Here is a 22,899-nt window from a genome sequence, read left to right on the forward strand (position 1 = left end):
GCTGGATTCAGAAAAAAAAGAGGCACCAGAGATCACACTGCAAATTTATGATGGCTAATGGAACATACCAGGGAATTTCAGAAGAAAATCAGCCTGTGTTTTAGAGATTATAGCAAAGCTTTTGACTGTGTGGATCATGAAAAGCTATAGAGTCTTAAAAGAAATGGGGTGCCCCAATATCTGATTGTTTTGATGCACAACCTGTACACTGGACAAGAGGTTACTGTCAGGACAGAATATGAGAAGACAGAATAGTTTCGAATTGGCAAAGGTGTAAGACAAGGATGCATATTATCTCCCTACCTATTCAACCCCTATGCAGAGTATTTCATAAAGAAAGCTGGATTAGATCTAGAAGAAGGTGAAGTGAAAATAGGTGAAACATTAACAATTTGAGATATGCAGATGACACCACATTCCTGGCAGAAAATAGTGAAGATATGAAACAACTACTGATGAAGGTTAAAGAAGAAAGTGCCAAAGCATGATTACAGCTTCTTGCTTCTTGATGTTAATCAAGAAGACAAAAGTAATGACACCAGAAATCCTAGGATTACACAATTTTAACGTTGACCATTTTAAAGTTGACAATTACACCATTTTAAAGTTGACAATGAGGAAATTGTTCAAGATTTTCTATTCCTTGGCTCAATCATCAACCAACAGGGAGACTGCAATGAAGAAATCAGAAGATTGAGACATGAAAGAGCAGCTGTGAGGGAGCTAGAGAAGATCCTTAAAGATAAAGATGTCTCTCTGGGAACCAAGATCAAGATAATCCAAACTATGGTATTCCCCATTATGATGTATGGATATGAAAGCTGGACAGTGAAGAAAGTTGACAAGAAGAAAATGGATTTGTTTGAAATATGGTGCTGGAGGAGAATTTTGCGGATACCATGGATGGCCAAAAAAACAAATAAGTGGGTTCTAGATCAAATTAATCCTGAATTCTCCCTAGAAGCTAAAATGACAACACCGAGGCTATCATACTTTGGTCACATCATGAGAAGACAAGATTCCCTGGAAAAGTCAATGCTGCCAGGAAAAGTAGAAGGTAGTAGGAAAAGAGGAAGACCTAAAACAAGATGGCTTGACTCAATAAAAGAAGCCATGTCCTCCAGTTTGCAGAATCTGAGCAAGTCTGTTAATGATAGGATGTTTTGGAGGCCTTTCATTCATAGGGTATCCATAGGTTGGAGGCGACTTGATGGCACATAACACACACACAAGTATGATAAAGCAGATAGAGAGACTCTAGTCTTCTCAACTTGCAGAGGACCAAGATTTTTTTTTAACTTGCCAACGCAATGTTTGTGGGGAGGGAAAGAGGGAGAAAGATAATTCAGCTGCAGGAGTTCTCTAAAAATGAGAAACCACTAACAATTGCCATATAAGCAACTTGCTTTGTGACAGAAATCCATTTGAGCTTGTCAGTCACTTGTCACCATCCCAAAAGCTTTACTCCCATTTATGCTTCCCTGTCTTCCTGCATCTGAAAGGAAAGCAGCTTTTCCCCACCCACACACCTCCTTTTCTTAAGCCCTGGCCCTTATTTGGTTATGCAAGGGTTTTTTCCCCTTCACTTGAGAGCTTGCCTACATGGCGGCAGCAAGTGGGAAATCCCGCTACTTGAACGTATCTGTTTAGCCTCACCACTGGAAGCTCTCACAGAAACAAGGCAGGCCCTAGCAGTTTAAGGCATTTATTATCACCGGTACCCAACACAAACCACACTTGGGGATAAATTAACCTACAAATTCCAGTATATTAAATATATGAATAATTCTTTTATGTGTAAAGTGCTCAGTGCAATAAATATAAATAGATATTGAAATACAATTCATATATCAATTCAACAATTCATTCATCCATCAAGCAAAAAGATAAATACAGGAATCTTAAATATATAAAGTATATAAAATAGACCGTACACCTACAAATAAGTCCCTCAGTGTCAGCAATAAAAGTCTCTGAAATTAATAGTAGTTTGTTCTTTATTTTCCAAATGACTATCTAGACACTGGAGACTCCCGCATTGCCATCAATGCAATAGGTACACGCATGCCGAATGCTTTGCAAAAAGTCCGAAGGACACCTATCTCAATTTGTCTTTAATAGGTGAAGTTTGAAAAGAGCAAGGGGACCCAAGGATCCCCCACTTATCGCCAGTAATCGTGGAAGAAAGATAGGCACAGAACGTTGTGTCAACCAACAATAACGTTACTTTCTCTTGCTCTCTTGTTCTTCCTTCTAGGTGGAGCCCAGCAGATGGAATGAGGGACCCCAAAGAATCCCTGGCCCTACAAGTGGCCGGCTATATTATTCAGCTTGTTTCATCCCACAACAACTTCCTCAGGGGCCAACGATCAATCCAGCCGTACACACAACTTTCTAAGAATAAAATTTTTGGATGTTATAAATCTGTTTGTTTCTTATAACTACCCACCATAACAGCATTTTCTAAACTTTACATAAATAGGAACACTCACCAAATTAGTCAGAGTGCCCCCACTCTCCTAGCTTTCTGCAAATGATGCAAAACTGAATTATTCAAAAAGGCTTTTTGTATTGCAGGGAGGGGGGTCTCAGATGCTTCACTAAAGAGTTAGGGACCTTGGACTTCACCACTATGTTGCCTTACGTACTACCTAATGTAATGTATTGGTCGAACTCTAGCTTAAGCAAGGGAACTGAGGCCTACACTATCACTGGCTGCTAATAGCGGATAGCAGCCAATCAGGATGGCAAGATAAAGACCAATCACTGAGCTGTAAATAAGTTATAATGTACATAGTTGATACAAATGAAGGATTCCTGTTCTGTGTTATTGGGTTATTGGGGAGTGGTTTGAGATTGAAGTTGTGGATATATATGTGTGTGTTGCCGCCTAAAAGTCTGTCTGTGTTCCTGCTGAATAAAGAGCTGTTGAACTACGTGATGTCTGAACCCACTATTTAACACCTGATGTCTTAAATATGTGCTCCTATGAGCTACTTGTGTTTCATGCAGTCTAATGTCAGCATTCTCAGGTACAGCCTGAGAAGGTAGGAAGGAAGTTAGTAAATACAGAACAGAAACGTATGTTCTGTTTCAGCATTTCTTCAACTCTGTCATGGATTCTTACTAATGCCATGTCTTTAAAAACTTGTGTTTATTTTCCCTATGGCACTGCTTATGGAAATGTCCTTGAAACTGATGTACTGATCTTCCACTGTGTAATCCGCTTTGAGTCTCAGTGAGAAAGGTGGACTATAAATAACAACAACAACATTTGATTTATATACCGCCCTTCAGGACAACTTAATGCCCACTCAGAGCGGTTTACAAAGTATGCTACTATTATTCAGGGTTTTTTTCTGAGAAAAGAGGTGGCGGAACTCTCAAGAGGGAAACAGGGAAGAAACACACAGAATTCTTTGAAATCATATTATTTTCAAGCACTATTGCCTAGTATTTTCAAGAGGTGCCAGAACTCTGTTCCCCCGTGTTCCCCCTGAAAAAAAGCCCTGCTATTATCCCCAAAACAAAACACCCTGTGAGGTGGGTAGGGCTGAGAGAGCTCTGAGAGAGCTGTGACTGACCTAAGGTCACCTAGCTGGCTTCAAGAGGAGGAGTGGGGAATCAAACCCAGCTTTCCAGATTAGAGTCCCACGCTCTTAACCACTACACCAAATGACACAAATAAAATAAATATTTTTTTTTAAAAAGTGTTTAGAACTCCTTCCTTATTTTCTCTATACATCAACATAGATGGCTGCTCTGTACAGAAAGGCAATCTCAGTGGCTCTCCCACAATTGCAAAATGGCTCCCCAAACCTGATCTTGAGTATCCATCAGAAAGGATGTTAAAACCTCTTTATCTGCGTTGGTTTTCCATTAAAATGATAATCTAATTCAAACTGAATAGAATATATTACTTTATTGTTGCTGTCCAAGCCTTGAGAATTGTGTTTAAATCCATAAAGATGTGTCTTTTTAATATTCATGGTTTCTATTTAGAAACTAGAAGGCTTCGGCAAAACACCAGGGACTGAGACAGCAAACTATCCATTTAAAACAGCTCCAGGCCCATCTATCACATCTTCATCCTCTCCTTCCCCCAGGGAGTTGAAGGCAGCCTAGAGAAGAAAGCGATTGCTATATTGTAGGCAAAGAATGTTAACAAGGCTGCAGAGAGAAATCTCTTTTTAAAAGCTGAAAAAGGGTATCTTCATAGTTTATGTTAGATCGGGGGTCTCCAACCTTTTTGATCCTGCAGGCACTTTTGGAATTCTGACACAGGGTGGTACATGCCACCGCAAAATGGCTGCCACAGAACATGGAAGCCAACCACAAAATGTCAGGAAGTGAAGTTATGCGTAGTTTTAATAGTAAAGAGTCCAGTAGCACCTTTAAGATGAACCAACTTTATTGTAGCCTAAGCTTGCGAGAACCACAGCTCTCTCCAGCAGATGCATCGTCAGATGAAGAGAGCTCTGATGAAGAAAGCTGTGGTTCTCAAACGCTTATGCTACAATAAAGTTGGTTCGTCTTAAAGCTGCTACTGGACTCTTTACTATTTTGCAACTACAGACTAACATGGCTAACTCCTCTGGATCTATAGCTTTAATATTAACTCTCACATTTCAGATAGAAGCTCTGCTTAATTGGGTGCTTTATAAAACTTATAAAATTTAAGCTCCTTGTGCTGTGGTGGCAGGCAAAGTAACATTTTTCAAAATCTGATCTTGAATGGTTGATCAAAGCTCTGCTGGGCAAAAACCTCATTTGGCCCCACCCACTTTCTAAAAACACTTGACAGGTGCCAGAAAAGGTGTCAACAGGCACGATGGTGGGGATTCCTGTGTTAAATGCAACCAAATTAAATGTACAACATGCTGGAAAATGATCAACTAATCTATGTGAAGGAATACTGAAGACTCCAGTAAAAATTGGTGGAAGGAACATGGACAATTTGAGATATGCAGATGACATCACATTACTGGCAGAAAAAAGTGAAGACTTGAGACGACTACTGATGAAGGTTAAAGGAGAAAGCGCCAAAGCAGGATTACAGCTGAACATCAAGAAGACAAAAGTAATGACTACTGAGGAGTTACACAATTTTAAAGTTGACAATGAGGAAATTGAAATTGTCCAAGATTTCTATTCCTTGGCTCAATCATCAACCAACAGAGGGACAAAAATGAAGAAATCAGAAGAAGATTGAGACTTGGAAGAGCAGCTGTGAGGGAGCTAGAGAAGACCTTTAAAGATAAAGATGTCTCTCTGGGAACCAAGATCAAGATAATCCAAACTATGGTATTCCCCATTACGATGTATGGATATGAAAGTTGGACAGTGAAGACAGCTGACAGGAAAAAAACCTGATTCATTTGAATGTGGTGCTGGAGGAGAGTTTTGCATGGACAGTCAAAAAGACAAATAACTGGGTACCAGAACAAATCAATCCTGAATTCTCCCTAGAAGCTAAAATGACAAAACTGAGGCTATCATACTTTGGTCACATTATGAGAAGACAAGATTCCCTGGAAAAGTCAATAATGCTAGGAAAAGTAGATGGCAGTAGAAAAAGAGGAAGACCTAAAACGAGACTGCTTTGCTCAATAAAAGAAGCCACATCTGAGCAAGTCTGTTAATGATATGACACTTTGGAAGTCTTTCATTCATAGGGTCACCATAGGTTGGAGGCAACTTGACAGCTCATAACACACACACACACTAGCTTCCTTCCTACCTTCTCAGGCCAGTGAGAGGGAGAGTTGGTTGGAGGCAACTTGACAGCTCGTAACACACACACACACACACTCACACACTCTGAAGACTGGGTCTTGTGCATGACAATTCCATTTCTACAGGTGCAAACTTCTCTTAAGTCAGGTGTGTTGCATGAAGCAAACTTGCATTCCTTTCCATAAACCAACCCTGTCTCTAGGTGGGGAGCTTCAGTACTGCATATCCAAGGCTCTTGCTTGGCAAACAGAGGGCACACCCACGCGGGTGGTCCAAGCCATCCCAGCTCCCTCATAATAGTTCGACTCAAGGCAAGAAAGCAAAGAGGCATCCAAAAAAGCAGCAACCGGGATGCACTGCTGCACTCCCTTGGTACAATGCTATAGCAACTGCCTCTCTGGACCAACTCTCCCTCTCACTGGCCTGAGAAGGTAGGAAGGAAGCTAGTAAATACAGAACAGTACTAACAGCAGGGCTTTTTTTCAGGGGGAACGCAGGGGAACGGAGTTCCGGAACCTCTTGAAAATGGTCACATGGCTGGTGGCCCCGCCCCCTGATCGGGGGGGGGCACCAGCCATGTGACCACTTTCTCTGAGGGCAATCCACTGAGTTCCACCACCTCTTTTCCCAGAGAAAAAGCCCTGACTAAGAGGAACTGCCTAGTCTGGCTCCTGCCTAAAAGCAACAAGGAAGAGAGAAACCTTTGGGAGGAACTATAGAGCAGCAGTACCAGGTAGGGCCCAGGGGAGCTGCTGGTCAGTGAATAAATGGTTTGTGGGTTGTATGCAGGTTTGCCTTAAGAGAGCAAAGGAATTTTATGCCTCCATAGCCAGAGACTTGCCTCAGGGCGCTTTTATCCTGTGATAGCAACAGCTATTTAAAGCAAGTAAGCCTATCCGAGATAAATCCCAAGCCTGGATTAGCTGTATCTTTTACCCTGTGTACCAGACTCACCTCTTAATTCCAGGGTAATTTCCTCCATAATAAGCAGCAATAATGTCACACATTCATCTTACTCTCCAGAATTAACTCTCTTTGTCAAAGATCCTTTGTGGTTCAGATGGTAAGAGTAAACTCTTCAAATGGCTAGGACAGGGCTAGAGATGCTGCAGATAGCAGCAGAAAAGCACTTACAGCTGTTACTGTGAGAAGTTGTCCCATCAGCACACAGACACCCTCCCTTGGGCGCAGGGGGACTGTGTTGGGGGGCAGAACTGCTTTTCCCGCTAGGCACTATCAGCTTGTTCCACACCGGAATGACAGAACACCGAAGATATAAGCATTAGCGGTAATGGCTGGTTGCAGAACGAAGAAACCATTTGGAAAGGCAAACAGAAGACGCAACAGTTCCGAGTAATGCAAAATTGAGGAGAAACTGAAATACCTGCAATATTTGCTTACTTGCTAAGTCTCAACTTTGCTACATAAAAAGGATTTCATATATTTTGGTGCATAACACAACTGTTTATTGTTGCAAATTAGAATAAAAATAGATTTTATTCAAGCATTAATTATGGATATACTCAATAACAGATATACTCAATAATGGCAAGCTGCACCATCTTAAAGTATTTTTTGTGAGTGAAAACAGGAATAAAAAGATTGGATAATATATGCTAAACATTAGGATAACAGAAGATTACATTTTCTGGGCCTAAACACAATGTAGGCTCAACATCGTCTTGCATATATAAAAACGAACTCGTATTTCTAGAGAACTGTTGAGAACATTAATGTCCCTGTGATGGAAGTTACTAATTTTAGTATTAAGGACTGACATTAAGTCTGGATATTGAGACAAACTGCAGCTTTGAAGAATCAGAGGCACAGTTTGCCACTAAATACCGAATGCCAGGATCACCGTGGCCACCCAATCAGGCTGTCAGGGCTGTGACCCACAGCCCTTCCATCTTGCTTTCCTCCCCTGCTGTAAATTTCCAGTATTTGTTTTTGTCTGCAGGTTCCCAAGAGCAGCTGGATTCCCAAGACGGTCTTATCAAGAATGGCCGGCCGCAGTGACCTTGGAGCCATTACTTTCACGTTCTATCTTAGCTGGGCTAGCAAAGGGGGGGGGGCGGGAATTTGGAGGGTTTGATATACTGTTACTAACCCTAACATGTCATTCTTAACAAAAGTTCTGCGTACAGCCAAAGCTTCTCTTAGCCTTTGGATTATCTATGGACACTTGCATATTCTGAATATATATTCTCTCAATAAAGAATGTTTGACTCAAGAGACTTTGGATTTCTTGCTGCAAGGGGTGGGAGATGAAATTAGAGTACCCTGCCTTCCATAGACTGACACAGGCTCTGCCTTAGAGCTTCCTCAAAACAGCTGGTGGTTGGGGAAAAGCAGCTGCATTAGGGATACCTTCAATCTGAACCAGCGAGGCAGTGCTTATGTTCACAGTCAAGTCTCACAGTAACTGTCAAAAAAACTAGTCATCTGGAGCCACTAAACATCATGTTGGAAGTACTAACACAGTTTCCCTTCATGAAGCAAAGATCCACTGCTTCTAATCCAATACTTGTGGATCTGCGTGGACTTCATAGAATCAGAGAGTGGGAAGGAGCCATACAGACCATCTAGTCCAACCCCCTGCCCAGTGCAGGATCAGCCTAAAGCATCTCTGACAAGTATTCATCCAGCCTCTTCTTGAAAACTGCCAGTGAAGGGGAGCTCACCACCTCCCTAGGCAGCTGATTCCACTTTTGAACTACTCGGACCGTGAAAAAGTTCTTCCTAATATCCTACCTTTGTGCATGTAGTTTTAGCCCATTGCTTCGCGTCCTACCCTCTGCTGCCAACTGGAACAGCTCCCTGCCCTCCTCCAAATGACAGCCTTTCAAATACTTAAAGAGAGCAATCATGTCCCCCCTCAACCTCCTCTTCTCCAAACTAAACATTCCCAAGGCCCTCAGCCTTTCCTCGTAGGGCTCAGTCTCCAGACCCCTGATCATCCTCGTTGCTCTCCTCTGCACCCTCTCGATTTTGTCCACATCCTTTTTGAAGTGAGGCCTCCAGAACTGCACACAATACTCCAGGTGTGGCCTGACCAAGGCAGTATAAAGAGGGGCTATGACCTCCTGCGATTTCGACGCTATGGCCCCTTTGATACAACCCAGGATTGAATTAGCCTTTTTTGCCACCGCATCACACTGACTGCTCATATTCAGTTTACAGTCCACTCTTACCCCAAGATCCCTTTCACATATACTACTGCCCAGAAGTGTATCCCCCATCCAGAATTTGTGCTTCCCATTTTTGTGGCCCAGATGTAATACTGTGCACTTGTCTTTGTTGAATTGCATCCTATTCACAGCTGCCCACTTCTCCAGAGTATTCAGATCTTGTTGAATTTTAATTCTATCTTCTTGGGTGTTTGCTACCGCTCCCAATTTGGTATCATCAGCAAATTTAATGAGCAGCCCTTCCACTCCTTCATCCAGATCATTGATAAAAATATTGAAAAGTACTGGGCCCAAAACCGAGCCCTGCGGCACCCCACTGGACACCTCCCTCCAATCTGATGAAACGCCGTTGACCACCACTCTTTGAGTGCGGTCCTCCAACCAGTTCCGTATCCACCAAACTGTCCTATAGTCTACTCCACAGTCTTCCAGTTTGCCCATCAGAATGTCATGGGGGACCTTATCAAAAGCTTTACTGAAATCCAGATAAATCACGTCAACAGAGTTCCCCCGATCCAGTAAGCTGGTCACTCGATCAAAGAAGGAAACCAGGTTGGTCTGGCAAGATCTGTTAGGAACAAAACCATGCTGACTTCCCCGGATCACTGAGCGGTCCTTCAGATGCTTACAGACTGATCCCTTTAAAATCTGTTCTAATATCTTCCCAGCAACAGAAGTCAGACTGACCGGCCTGTAGTTTCCCGGGTCATCCTTCCTCCCTTTCTTAAAGATTGGGATAACATTCGCTCTTCTCCAATCTTGTGGCACATCCCCAGTCCTCCAGGAGGCCTTGAAGATGACGGACAGGGGTTCTGCAAGTTCTCTGGAAAGTTCTTTCAGCACTCTTGGGTGCACCCCATCCAGCCCAGGGGATTTGTATTCATCCAGTGCAGCCAGATGCCTCTCCACTACCTCCCTGTCAATGTCAATTAGCCACTCAGGTGTCCTGCCACATTTTCTACTATCTCTAGATGTGCCTGAGTTCTTCAGGGAGAAAACAGAGGCAAAAAAGTCATTAAGCCTGTCTGCTTTTTCTCTGTCCTGCATCAGAGTTTCTCCATCTACTCCCAACAGTGGTCCAATTGCCTCTTTTACCTTGCATTTGCTTCTTACGTATCTAGAATTTTTTCTTATTGTAGCGAGCCCTCCTGGCCAGACCCAGCTCGTACTGAGCTTCGGCCTCTCTGATGGCTGATCTGCAGTACCTAGTAACCCTCATATACTCCTCTTTAGAGATCTGTCCTTCTCTCCATTTCCTGAACATTTCCTTTTTCTCCCTTAGCTTATTCTGGAGCTCTCTGTGCATCCACATTGGTTTCTTGGAGCCCTTACCATGTTTCCGTCTTGCTGGGATAGTGAGGGCTTGAGCTTGCAAAAGCTTGTGTTTGAGAATGGCCCACCCTTCACTTGCTCCTTTCCCTTCCAGCACACTCCCCCATGGAATGACTCTCATCAAACCTCTGAGTTCATCGAAGTTGGCCCTACGAAAATCTAACCGACACGTCTGGCTATGAACTTCCTTGGCTCCCCACAGCAACTGGAATTCAAGAAGGACATAGTCACTTCCCCCTAAGGTCCCCACCACCTTCATCTCATCTACCAATTCTTCCCTGTTGGTTAATATCAAGTCTAGTATGGCCGAACCCCTTGTAGCTTCCTCCACCTTTTGAAAAAGGAAGTTATCGGCCAGGCAAGTCAGGAAATTGCGTGATTCATGACGCTTTGCTGAGCCTGTCTCCCAGCACACATCGGGGAAGTTGAAGTCACCCATAATTACAAGGTTCTGATGTCTGGATACTCTGCCAATCTGTTCAAAGAGGGCAACATCCGTTTCTTCTCACTGGTGAGGTGGTCTGTAGCAGACTCCAACAATAATACCCTTTGTCGATGTATTGTCGAAGGCTTTCACGGCCGGAGAACGATGGTTGTTGTGGGTTTTCCGGGCTGTATTGCCGTGGTCTTGGCATTGTAGTTCCTGACGTTTCTGTTCCTGTGACACTGAGAGATCTCTGTCTTTTGGTGCTACACCTCTGAAGATGCCAGCCACAGCTGCTAGCGAAACGTCAGGAACTACAATGCCAAGACCACGGCAATACAGCCCGGAAAACCCACAACAACCAATACCCTTTGTCCTTCCTCCCCTTATTTCTACCCATATGCTTTCCACCGGGCTGTCCGCCCCATTCTCCATAACTTCTTGACAATCAAGCCCTCTCCTCACACACAGAGAACTGAAGATCTGTACAAGTTGTCACATATTCAATCTGTTCCTTAATCATGTGTCTGTATGATGACACTGGCCCATTTGTTTAACATGAGGCAAAAGATGGAGGAATCTGAAGCAGCATAGAACAAAGAGGAATCAAAGAGTGCTTTTTAAAAAAGGCCTTGGCTCCTGTAGGGCAGGAAGCTTGCTTGGCAGGTCCCCAGAACACATGCCTGGAACAAAGACCTGAAGGTGTCCTGTAATCGACAACATATGAACGTACTCCCACACCCACTACATAAAGTCCCATCAAAAATTTTAGTTTTACCATACTGATTTGGAGGTGGGGGGAAGGTTACATTTTTTTACAGGTCTATATACCCCTAATTAGGAATAAGAAAGTGTGTCTCTACACAAGGCATCTTACATGGGGACACTCAAGTGACTTACTTTCTGTGTGGTCTTATATTCAAGTGTGCTCTGTCTCCCTAGCAGTGCACGAGTAGCCACAATGGGACAACAAGGGTAAGATCTTTCGCTTGAGCATCCCTGTGTAAGACGTCTTGTGTAGAGAGACTCAAAGTACATTAGTTAAAAGAATACATTAGTGAGAGCCTTAAAGGGTCCTGGGTTAGGGCTGCATTATAAAAAGAGTCAAGACATGAAGAAATGGGGGAGATACAGAACTAATGCAGGAATTAGGTACACTGAGAAGGAGTTCTAGGAGCCCAAAGACGGAAGAGGAAGGGGTGTGTGCAATTTCTTATGCATGTTTAAAAAACATGTTTAGGACAACTTGGTAAAGTAAGATGTTGTGGGGGGAGTAAGATGGGCAAACTTCTGGGGGAGGGGGGAATAAAGCCTCTCGTCCACCCTTCTGGGATTTTTAAATCCTGCACTGAAGAACCCTTTCCGAATTCCACACCCTCTCCTTGATATGCAGGAGATGCTGCGCTGCTGTTCTCCTGGGGGAAGGAAACCCTGTGCCTGAGCTCAGGGCCACTTCTTCTTATATGGCCCAGGCACACCCTTGGCTCTGACTTCACACAAAAATGATGTCAGGGCTAAGCCCTGGCACAAGTTATCTCTCTACCTACAGGATATAAAGATAAATCAAGACGGGGAGCTGTCTTTGTCTGTGGCAGTATAAAAGAGCAGGAGCCCAGTAGCACCTATAAGACTAACAAAATTTGTAGTAGGGTATGAGCTTTCGTGCGTCACAGCTCACTTCAGATACGTATCTGAAGAAGTGAGCTGTGACTCACCAAAGCTCCTACCTGACCACAAATTTTGTTAGTCTTATAGGTGCTACTGGACTCCTGCTCTTTTCTACTGCTATAGGACATAAAAGAGGCCAGTTACCAGGATCCCTTCAGGATGAGGTTATTCAGATAAATGGGCAGAACGTTGCAGACCAGATCAAACTTAATCCTCAGTTTCTTGATTTATTAGAGGCAAAAAGCAAGCAGATCCCCACCCGCCCAAAAAGCAGCCCCTTCTTTTCTTCTACAAAAATGAACGGCTGATATGTACTCCCATGGAACAGGAGGAAAAAGCTGCACTTGGGGACACTGCTCCAATAAAAGCCAAATTGATCCTCCATGTCCAAGAATAGTACTCAATTGCCACTGAAATGGATCCTCAGCAAGGGAGTGTACATCTGAGTGCATACGCACATACACAAACACCCCCCTTCTGCAATACACAAGCCTCCCTCACACACCTCGCCAGCCATCACAAGAATTTGTATTTTAGATTATAGAGATCTTCCCACTGCAAGTACTTTATCATACCAGAACTTCAACATGTTGACAAGAGTGGCAAATGGGGAATAATGGAGTGGAGAGGATGTGAAAGTGCCACTGATGAACTTGGCTGGGGACGGGGCTTTGCCCAGCCAACAAGCCCCAGGAGGCAAATTCAGGTGGTTCGAGAGACACAGGGAGGAAGGAGGGGATCTGGAAGGCTGAAGAAGGGAAGGGATTATGCTATGGAGGCAAAGTGTGCTGGGGCACTAGAGGGGATAAAGATCAAGGGCGTTTCTGCAATAGGTGATCCTCAAACATGATAAGCACATACTTCATAATAGATCCAGAGGAGTTAGCTGTGTTAGTCTGCAGTTGCAAAATAGTAAAGTCCAGTAGCACCTTTAAGACTAACCAAATTTATTGTAGCATAAGCTTTTGAGAACCACAGCTCTCTTCGTCAGATGGTTAGTCTTAAAGAACTCTTTACTATTTTGTATACTTCACAATAACACCAGTCTGGCAGGACCGGACATCACATAAACGGCTGGGGAGAAAGATAGTAGCCAACTGTCCTTATTGGTGTGTGCGCACAGATGGATGCAAAGATACACTTGCCAAAGGAAGAGAAAGCAGCTCTCCACATATATTCACATATACATTTACACTGATACAATATATATATATATATATATATTGCACATATATGCTTGCCTTTAGACACGCAGAGCTACGACGACACAGAGACGTTATTTACATGGACAGTCACTCATGTTAAAGATATCTATACACACGCCCACCCTAATGAATAGTTAAGCAGAGACAAATCCATATACACGTTAACATAATATTCTGTGTAAGGCCCGCATACCTCTGAATCGAAACACGCCCACATGAACGTACGGTTAGGGAAGCATGTGACCTATCTATTAAATGCATACTTTTTATCATACAGATCCACAAAATGCATGCATATATGGTTACGCATAGGGAAGGGGGTATGCATGTCTTTGCAAAACGCGTGCATACACAGGCACGTTTTATACATTTTGCATGTCTTTTATTGGGGGGGGGGAAGGGATGGGAGGAGGCGGCCCCACCTGAGGCTCCCGCCCGAGATACCGAGAGGTCTCAGGTAAGGGGCCAGGAGCGGGGCTTCGGCGGGGGGCGGCGCAGCTGCGGTGGGCAGGCAGGCAGACTCACCGGTTAAGCGGCAAGGAAGCCGAGAGGGAGCCCCGCCGCGGGCGGCAGCTGGAGCGCCGGCGCCATCCTCCTCCGCTCCGCTTCGCCTCACCTGGCTCGGCCGCCCCCTCCCGCGGAAAGCGGCTCCGGCTCCCTCCGCCCGGCTTCCCGGCCGCGCAAAACGCCACCCGGCAGGCAAGGCGCCGAGGAGAAAGACCGGCCGGCCGCCGCGGCCAATCAGCAGCCGCTCAAGCTCGCCGCACGCGCGCGCGCCCCCTCTCTCAGCCGCGCTGCTGCGGGGCTGGGGACACGCCCACTGCGCGGCAAGCCCCGCCCACCGAGAAGGAAAGGCGGGGGGCGCCGGGGGAGCAGCCGCTGGCTCCGCCCCCTTCGGCAACCTGCAGGCGGTGGTTTGCGGTGTTAAAAGCGAGCCCCACCCCGAAAGGGGTTTCACGCGAGATTCAGTTGTAGGCTGCAGATCTGGGGAGGGAAGGAGATGGGGGGGGGCGCTGCAGATTTGGGTAGGCGGGAGATTTGAGGGGCTGCAGATTCGGGGAAGGAGAGAAATTGGGGGCTGCAGATTTGGGGAGGGGGAGATTTGGGGGGGGGCTACACTTAAGTGCTTCCAATATTGGAAAGAACCACGGAGGAAAAAAGCAAAGATCTCACTACATGTAGAGAAAAGAGTGGCAGGGAAACGCTGCACCTTCCTAACCCGGTAGTTTGTCTGGGGGAGGGGGAATCGAGGAAAGAACTGAACACGGAGGCAATACACCAACCGGGTGCCACTGGGCTCGAGTCCTGCTGTTCTACTGCAGACCAACACGGCGACCTACTTGCCTCAGCTATTTTAGACCAAAAATCCAAAAATGAAAGCCAAGCAGGGCCAGTCTTTTATTAAGTTTCATCAGGTGGCTTTTTCAGGGGCTTCCAACAGACAATACATGGTAGCAAAGTCTATAGTCCCTACTCCTTGACTAAAGCAACATTTCAGCTCCCATCAAGTAAACCCACCTAGTAATGAAGTAACTTAACAGTTCACTGTAGCAGAAGCTTTAATGTCCCAGAGCTCATTCCTAAAACTGCACAGAACAGCAGCAACGAAAACTTCGGGTTCTGCTTTGTACTCCAGAAGTCCCTGTATTGTAGCTCGACAAAGTTCTACAGCCAACCACCGTTTGCCCCACAAAGCTCTGCACTCCCCTTTCTCATTTCCAGCACATACTTAACCATGGGAAGAAAACTGCAGTGCTGTAGGAAGCAGGTGGCTTTTTCAGGAGGGCAAGCAGCTCTCTGTGCCTTTTGCAGAACGACGAAATCACTGCGCTCTCTCTGGTTTTCTGAGCAACCATCACAAGAGGCCCTTAAAATTTTAAACATACTAACTGGGAAGTCACTCTGAACTAATTGGAACTTTACTCCCCACTAAACATGGTTAGGGTTAGCTTGGGAAAGCGCCTCCGGGACAGCTTGTTCTACCTCATCTGAGGCTGGAACTAAACAGCAGCTCATAAAACTGAAACACTGAGCACATGGGTCACTCTGGACCACTGCTGCCTCCAGCCCAACAGATTTTGCAGGTCTTAGAAGCATTAAAAAAAAACCCAGCAAAGCCTAAAAACAATTGTCTGACTCCAGCCTAAGAGGGGCAAGGAAAGTGCAATGCATATACCACAGTCAAGAATTCCTACTGACTGAGTTCAACTTTGGACGGTGAACCTGGGCTGTTCCACTTCACCCTGCAGCCAGGGGCGCACATGACACAATGCTTCCCCATGCATGTAATTCCAGCCCCACTGGTGGTGGAGAGTGCCCTCAAGTCATAGCTAATGTATGGCGACCTCTGGTGGGGTTTTCATGGCAGGAGCCTATGGCCTGCCTCTGCAACCCTGGTCTGCGCTGGAGGTCTCCCATCCAATTACTAACCAAGGCTGACCCTGCTTAGCTTCTGAGATCTGAGGCGAACAGGCACCCCTGGGCTATCCAAGTGTCCTGGGTTATAGCTAGGAAAAGGCCTCCAGCACCACCTTTGCCAGGAACTTTTGGGGGGGGGGGTAGATCTATCTTCACATGGAGGAGCATTCCCTCACATCCAGAAATGGGTTTACCACTTCATCTCCCTATTAACATTTCTTCCAAGGAGCTCATAGCAGCTTGGGTGATTCTTCCTACCCCATTTCATCCTCACAACCCTGTGAGGTAGGTTAGGTTGAGAGAGAATAACTGGCCCAAGGATACCCACCCAGTGGGTGGCCCGGCAGTGAGGGCATTCTGAACTCCGTTTCAGTTTCCAGCACTCTACCACTGTACTATATCGGGCTCTCACGTATTTCAGTTCGAGAACACGCCCACTGTCTGCTGGAGGTTTGGAAAGGCCTTATTGTAAATCTAGCCTTCTTATGACCTACTATATATTGATACTCAGTCATGAACCATGTGAAATAATAATGCTTCGAGTATGTGCAGAGAGCCTTTCACCCTCAAAACCAATGGGACAAGATACAGACATAAAGATATAAATACACACACACAGTGTATGGACGAAGTAAGGACGAGCATATTTCCCTGATTCCAGCTACTGAAATCTCAGGGCTGAGTAGGATTTCTACCTGTGTTGCCCAGACCCATTATTCCAGCACGCTCTCTTCTACTTCCAGCTGGCATATCAGGATCTTCAAAACCAAGGCAGTCTGTAACTCCCACCCCAAGCTGGTCTCACCGATATGGCAACTCACACCCAACCAACAGAACACCCCAACTGGGAGATTCAATGGTCATTTTATTTGCCAGAATCATGCGCTCACATCAGTTCTCTACCATTTTACTTGCTAACCCTGTCAAAACCACGGACTAATGGTATTTTCCCACATTTTTTTAAAATACTGAATTGCTACTGAGATGCATTCTCCAGGAAGTCTTGGTTACCGATAACACAGTAACAGTGTTTGGTGGTCAGTACTTGTTCAGAGACTCTCTCTATGCAATTGTCTAGTAGTTCTTGTGACTTTCTTATTCAAACAGGACTCAAACAAGCCTTTACAACTAAGAGAAAGAGAACGAGAGATGCATCCCAAGACAGCTATGCAGAGGATACAGAGCAAAGAGCTACAAAAGCCTACAGCTTGAAAAAAAATGTACTTTGGTTTTCCGTAAGAAATGCCAAGGACCACTGAGGTGCCCCCCGCAGCTAGAGGCCGTTGCTCCTGGAACTACAGGCTGCCAGTTCTCCAGGCATTCCTACAAAAATGCCTTCCCCATTGTTTATCTAAAACTGCAAAAATCGGGAGATCCCAGTCCCGTGCAATGATACAGAGGCAGCCATCCGCAGGACGGGTCTGCTGTTTAAGTCTTGGGTGGCTGGTTAGGAGATTCAGTCTTCTCAAGAAGGAACCGTACGGGGTAGGGGGTGGAAGCGGTGACCAGCTCTTCAGGTCCGCCTTGTCCTTTCTTGCCTCCAGAGCAGTATGTCTAAGTTATGAATATACAAGGAGAGGAGCAGACTGAGGCCGGAGTTATGAGGGCTTCTCAGACGGATCCTTGGACGTGCTTTGGGATCGGGGACCGTCGTCTCTGCTTTGGCTCAGAGGAGGGGGCCATGTTGCCTTCTGGTGAGGGTGGCTGCAAACCAAAGAGAGTGGCTGTTATTCAGGGCTGTGGGATGGAAACAGAAAGCAAACCAAGGAAGTGATTCTCAAAAGAGAATGGGGCATATTGGAAGAAGTTCTATTTCCTAGGCAGTTTTGCTGACTACAGATGCCCTATGATGACCTAGTGCCCGTTTATACAATCTATTCTTACTAGCAACAGAGCCCGTTTTTTAAAAAAACAGGCCCTAGAAAACAGGTGCTGCCTCCGGAGACAGGCCAGCCTGCCTGGCCTTCCTACAGCTGCGCCGGCCTCTGCAGGGACGGGCTGACTCACCTGGCTGTCCTGCCACCACAGCACCCTCTGGAGGCTGTATTGGCCATGACATACTTTTTATTTTGGTGCACCAGGATAAAATGTACATCGTCGGCAACACGGTTCGCCTTTTATGTTTAAGGATGGCAAAAGCCAGCCTTTCACAGGGACATGAACATGTCTATTTGCTACTGCCCAGCCTTTAATGACAACCATACTCTACCACAGGGAGATTTCACTTCACTTTGCCTCAGGAGTGGGAAAGTATCAGGAGGTTGAGATCAAGAGAGGAACAGGAGAGACTGGTATGGGTCTATTACAAGAAGAATCATGATCGGCTTCCAGAGATACTGGAAGCCCAACAGGCATACAGACTCTCTGTTCTGGGGTTTCTGGAAGAGGGTGTCACCACCTTCTCCAATCTACACCCCCACATTTAATCAAAAATCCTAGCAAAATACTTTGCACATGAAAAGTGTTTTAAACACAGAAACACACCAAAATCCCAATGATTTCTACTAACAACTCCAACCAGAAAGTCAACTTTCTCACACAAATTCTAATAGTGTGCGACAACATCAATCTGATAAATATTTTTCTTTCACACTGAAAGAGATTGAGAGGCAAATGCAGCTGATCTAAGTCTCAGGGACAATCTGAAATGACGAGGACGTTCTGTTTCAGGAAGCCGTGGGTGGTCTTCTGGCAGATCTGTACGGATGTGAAGAGAGAATGTTTGATTCCTAATGTTTGATTCCTGCTAACTCAAATGCAGTTTCAATCATGTTTTCAAAAAGGAGCTTTTTATAACACAGAGAGCTGGGGGCAGGGATCACAATGGATCCTAACTGCAAATCGTTTTTGGAATTGAGCCAAGATCCATGGCGGTTCATGTACATTCCCTTTGGCCTTGGAAATGTTGGATTTATCCCATTCTCAGTTACATGTGTCTATGTATTTACTTGCCCTTCCCTCTGTTTTCTTCCTACTACTATATTTAGACTCACAAAGGACAGTATTTATTTTATTTTTTATTTATTTGTTAGGCTTCTGGCCTACTCACTTGCAAGCGGGCTCATAGCCAGTTACAACAAAGTAACCCACACTGTATCTGAAGAAGTGAGCTGTGGTTCACGAAAGCTCTTACCCTACCACAAATGTTGTTATAGTCTTATAGGTGCTACTGGACTCTTGCTCTTTTCCACTGCTACAAACACAGCTACCCATTTTGATCTATCAACAAAGTATAAATACATTTTAAAATCTGGTAAGTTTGTAACTTCTTCCTGGGAACATCTAATTAAAACTCTAAATTCATTAACCAAGCTCTAGGAACATTTAATTAACACCATTTATTTGTGAAGCACCAGGAGAGACCAATCTGATTTCTTTGTTTCACCCCAGTAGCACCAATCAAAGGTATTCAAACCTTTGTTATTCCCAAGAGATGACCTTTAAGGTCTTTGTACCAAAGGCCAAGGCACATTCCCACCTCAGGGCCCAATTTGCCCTGTAAGAACCCGGGCTTTGCCCCCCTCAAATTGTGCACGCCTCCCTAGATCCAAACGCTGTGCCCTCAGAGTCTCCTGCTCTAAGCCTCTCCTGGCTGAGAATGCTGGCCATTTGAAGCCCTCTTTGCCCATGAACTACTTTGCTCTCCAGATAGGTAATCATCACCCGAAAATCCCTCACATCCATTCCAATTTCACCACTGCTTTCCTAGGAACCTTGTATGCTTGTGAGTTACTTCTTGTATGTGTGAACTGTCCCCTTTAAATAAAAACCACTCTTTATTGAAGAACACCCATCTTGTCAGTTTCCTTGGGGAGGGGACCCCATAAAAATTGGTTGAGTATCCTGCTTTGTTACTCCTCTTGCATAGCCTTCTCCTTGCTGCTAATTCCCCCCCTCTACTTGCAAGGAGACCCATTCTGGTAACACTCTGACCACTGAGTTTCAGTGTGTATCGATAGTGTACAATTTTGTCCCTTTCTTCCTCCAAAAAGGGAGCTCAGAGTGGCTTGGGTGGTTCTCACGAGAACCCTGCAAGGTAGATTTAGTCGAGAGTTAGTCATAACTCTGTACGCAAAGAAAAAGCTCTTCCACTGAGACTCTTAGTCAGCCCAGAGTCATGCATGAAGCTCCATGGCCGAATAAGGATCTGAATCTGGTCTCCTTAGTCAACACCAGTGTTTCTCAACCAATGCATCCCTATGTGACTCACGGGGGGGGGGGGCACAGAGACTTGGAAAGGCATCCCAAGCTTTTGCCATTTTATTGGTATGTGTATACTTTATGTTTTAAAGTGGGTTGCCATACCAGGTAAACATGGACACGTAGGTCACCATACCAAAGACATGGGGAACCACCACCCTGGCTGTCATCTGAGGCAAGCCAGTCCCTGTTTGGAACTGCTTCACCAGGAGGTTCTGCAGGCTGTGCAGAGATTGTTCCTGAGAAAATGCTGCCATTCTTGTCTTGATTCTCACTGTTCCTTGGGATATGTACAGTGTGGCAATGGCAACGGAAAGGAAAGGGGCAGAGACTTTTTAGGGAAACTTTGTGGCCCCTAGGTGGCAGTATATGGTCTACCAAGGAAGAGGAGCCAAGACACCTACTCTTTGCAGTCTGGGTCTCCGTCACCAGCCAGGCACTCATTCCAGTTGTACGGTGAAGCTGCCGATGCAAGTGAAAAGAGCAAAGCACTCAGACAATATTATCGAGTCAACACGAGAAACATAAGCAACAGGGCTGGTTTGGTATAAAATGCCATTGAAATCTCAAATCAACACCTAAACAGAGAACAGATTTTGTTTGTTCGCTTGAGTTATAGCCAACCTTTCCATCGGCGTGTTCAAAATGGTTTTAAAAAAAACCATCATTGTACAAACAGTCACAACAATTCAGTACAAAACTCACAGCAAACACAAGAATCGTCATATGCCAGATGATTATTGATAGAAACTTGGAAAGTTAGATTCAGCTTTCCCTTGCCTGCTGTCAATTAAAGACCTTTTAGAAGCAGCAGCAATAAAAAATGGAGTACTGGCTGTCCTTCATGTTGCTGCTGCCAGCTGATCATCTTCAGACAACTGTAAACCTACTTCAGACTGAGTTAAGTGTCACACTTCCGAACCAAGGACTGCTGGGTTTTGTGGAGGTGCTAAGAATACTGGGCTAGCAATTTCAAGCCTTTTTACAGAATCACATTCTTCAGCATTCCACAGTTTGAAGTTATAACAAATAGGATAAATTGTAGTGCTGGCATGCCTAGAAGTTACAGTAGAGGTGTTAATGTGACAACAGTCCGAAAGAGGGCTAAGGTTATTGGATCAAGGTTTATGTATCTGAACATGTGACTTAGAATCACAGAATCATAGAGTTGGAAGGGGCCATACAGACCATCTAGTCCAACCCCCTGCCCAGTGCAGGATCAGCCTAATTCTTGTTCTACTACACATGCATGCATGTGACTTATTCTACTACACATGCATGCATGCACGCACATGTAGAATGGTATAAGGACTGTTTCTCTGTGGTTTTCCAATCAGGCTGGAACGCTGTCCATCAGGTAGGAAAGACCATACAACTGAACCAGCCAGTGTAGCTGCAGTAGTAACACAATCTTTCAAGAGTGTGGGATTGCATCACAGAGTAAAATGCGTGTGTGCGTGTGAGGAGGGAGTGAGGCCTAAGAGGGAAAGGCTCTATTCTAAAACAGCCTTTTCCCTCACATTTCTCTGCTTTACAAATTCAGTCCTGGCCCGTGCCGAAGACTTTCACTTTAACTCAATAAGTGGCCTTAGATAAGTCAGTGTGTCTCAGCCTCACCCCCTCACATGAAATTGCCTTCGATTGAATCAGATTCTGGTCTGTTAAGGTCAGTATTGTTTACTCAGACTGGCAACAGCTCTCCAGGGCTTCAGGTCGAGGCCTTTCCCACCCCTCACTGACTGCTCCTTGTAATGGAAGATGCTGGAGGTTGAGCCTAGGACCTTTTGCATGCAAAGAAAAGGCTCTTTCGCTGAGCCACAGCCCCTCCCCCATCTGAAACAGGGGGATAATGATGGGCCTTATCTTACATGGCTGGTGTAAAGATTACTAGATAAGGGACACTGAACACTGGGAGTACTAGAGATGTGCTACATATTATTCTAAAACTTGGACTCTGAGCACAGCAACAGCAACATTCAATTTATATACCGCCCTTCAGGACAACTTAATGCCCACTCAGAGTGATTTACAAAGTATGTTATTATTTTCCTCACAACAATCACCCTGTTAGGTGGGTGGGGCTGAGAGAGCTCTGAGAGAGCTGTGACTGACCCAAGGTCACTCAGCTGGCTTCAGGTGGAGGAGTGGGGAATCAGACATGGCTCTCAGGATTAGAGTCCTGCTACTCTTAACCGCTACACCAAACTGGCACATTGAGTCAGTTACTTCCTGCATAACTTGCATTACAGGGCCATTGTCATGACAAAATTCCGGAGGGGAGATCTCTTGAGCTCCTTGGGGAAAGGTTAAAAAAAGAAACAGGTGAAGAGAAAGCTGTTCCTGTAGGCCAGAGTTCAGCAGTCTTGGAGGATGGCAGTGGTAGATTTCCTAGTTGCTTGTGGTATCACTGGTTTCCAAACCTGGCTCTCCAGATTAGAGTCCTGCCGCTCTTAACCACTACACCAAACTGGCCAGAGTCAATTCAATTCTGTGGTGATTAGTTTGCAGAGGAAAAAGAATCTGAGTTTTATAGTTTGGATCAACATGTCTGTTCATTTTTTAAGAAAACAATGTTCTGATGAACAGCTTCAAAGAACACAAGCAGCAACCTATAAAAAATAGGGGGGGATGAGCAGAGAAATCATCAGACAGCGGAACGATTTCAGCACCTTGGACAGGGTACATTTGAACAGGGGTAGGGATCAGTGGAGCTTCCTGCCCACAT

General features: G+C 45.1%; 1 protein-coding gene across 1 annotated transcript in view; it reads right to left on the reverse strand.

The window, feature by feature from the left end:
- Positions 1-16,822: 16,822 nt before the first annotated feature.
- Positions 16,823-22,899, reverse strand: part of LOC129339048 (syntaxin-binding protein 4-like) — a 73,171-nt gene continuing 67,094 nt past the window's right edge. The window contains exons 22-23 of the mRNA XM_054993655.1: positions 20,579-20,636; positions 16,823-17,678 (exon numbers count right to left, since the gene is read on the reverse strand). Of these exons, the coding sequence (XP_054849630.1) occupies positions 17,573-17,678; positions 20,579-20,636 (164 nt within the window). The 3' untranslated portion in view covers positions 16,823-17,572. The remainder of the gene's footprint in view (positions 17,679-20,578; positions 20,637-22,899) is intronic.

Source organism: Eublepharis macularius, chromosome 12 (assembly GCF_028583425.1).
Source record: "Eublepharis macularius isolate TG4126 chromosome 12, MPM_Emac_v1.0, whole genome shotgun sequence".
Taxonomy (NCBI): Eukaryota; Metazoa; Chordata; class Lepidosauria; order Squamata; family Eublepharidae; genus Eublepharis; species Eublepharis macularius.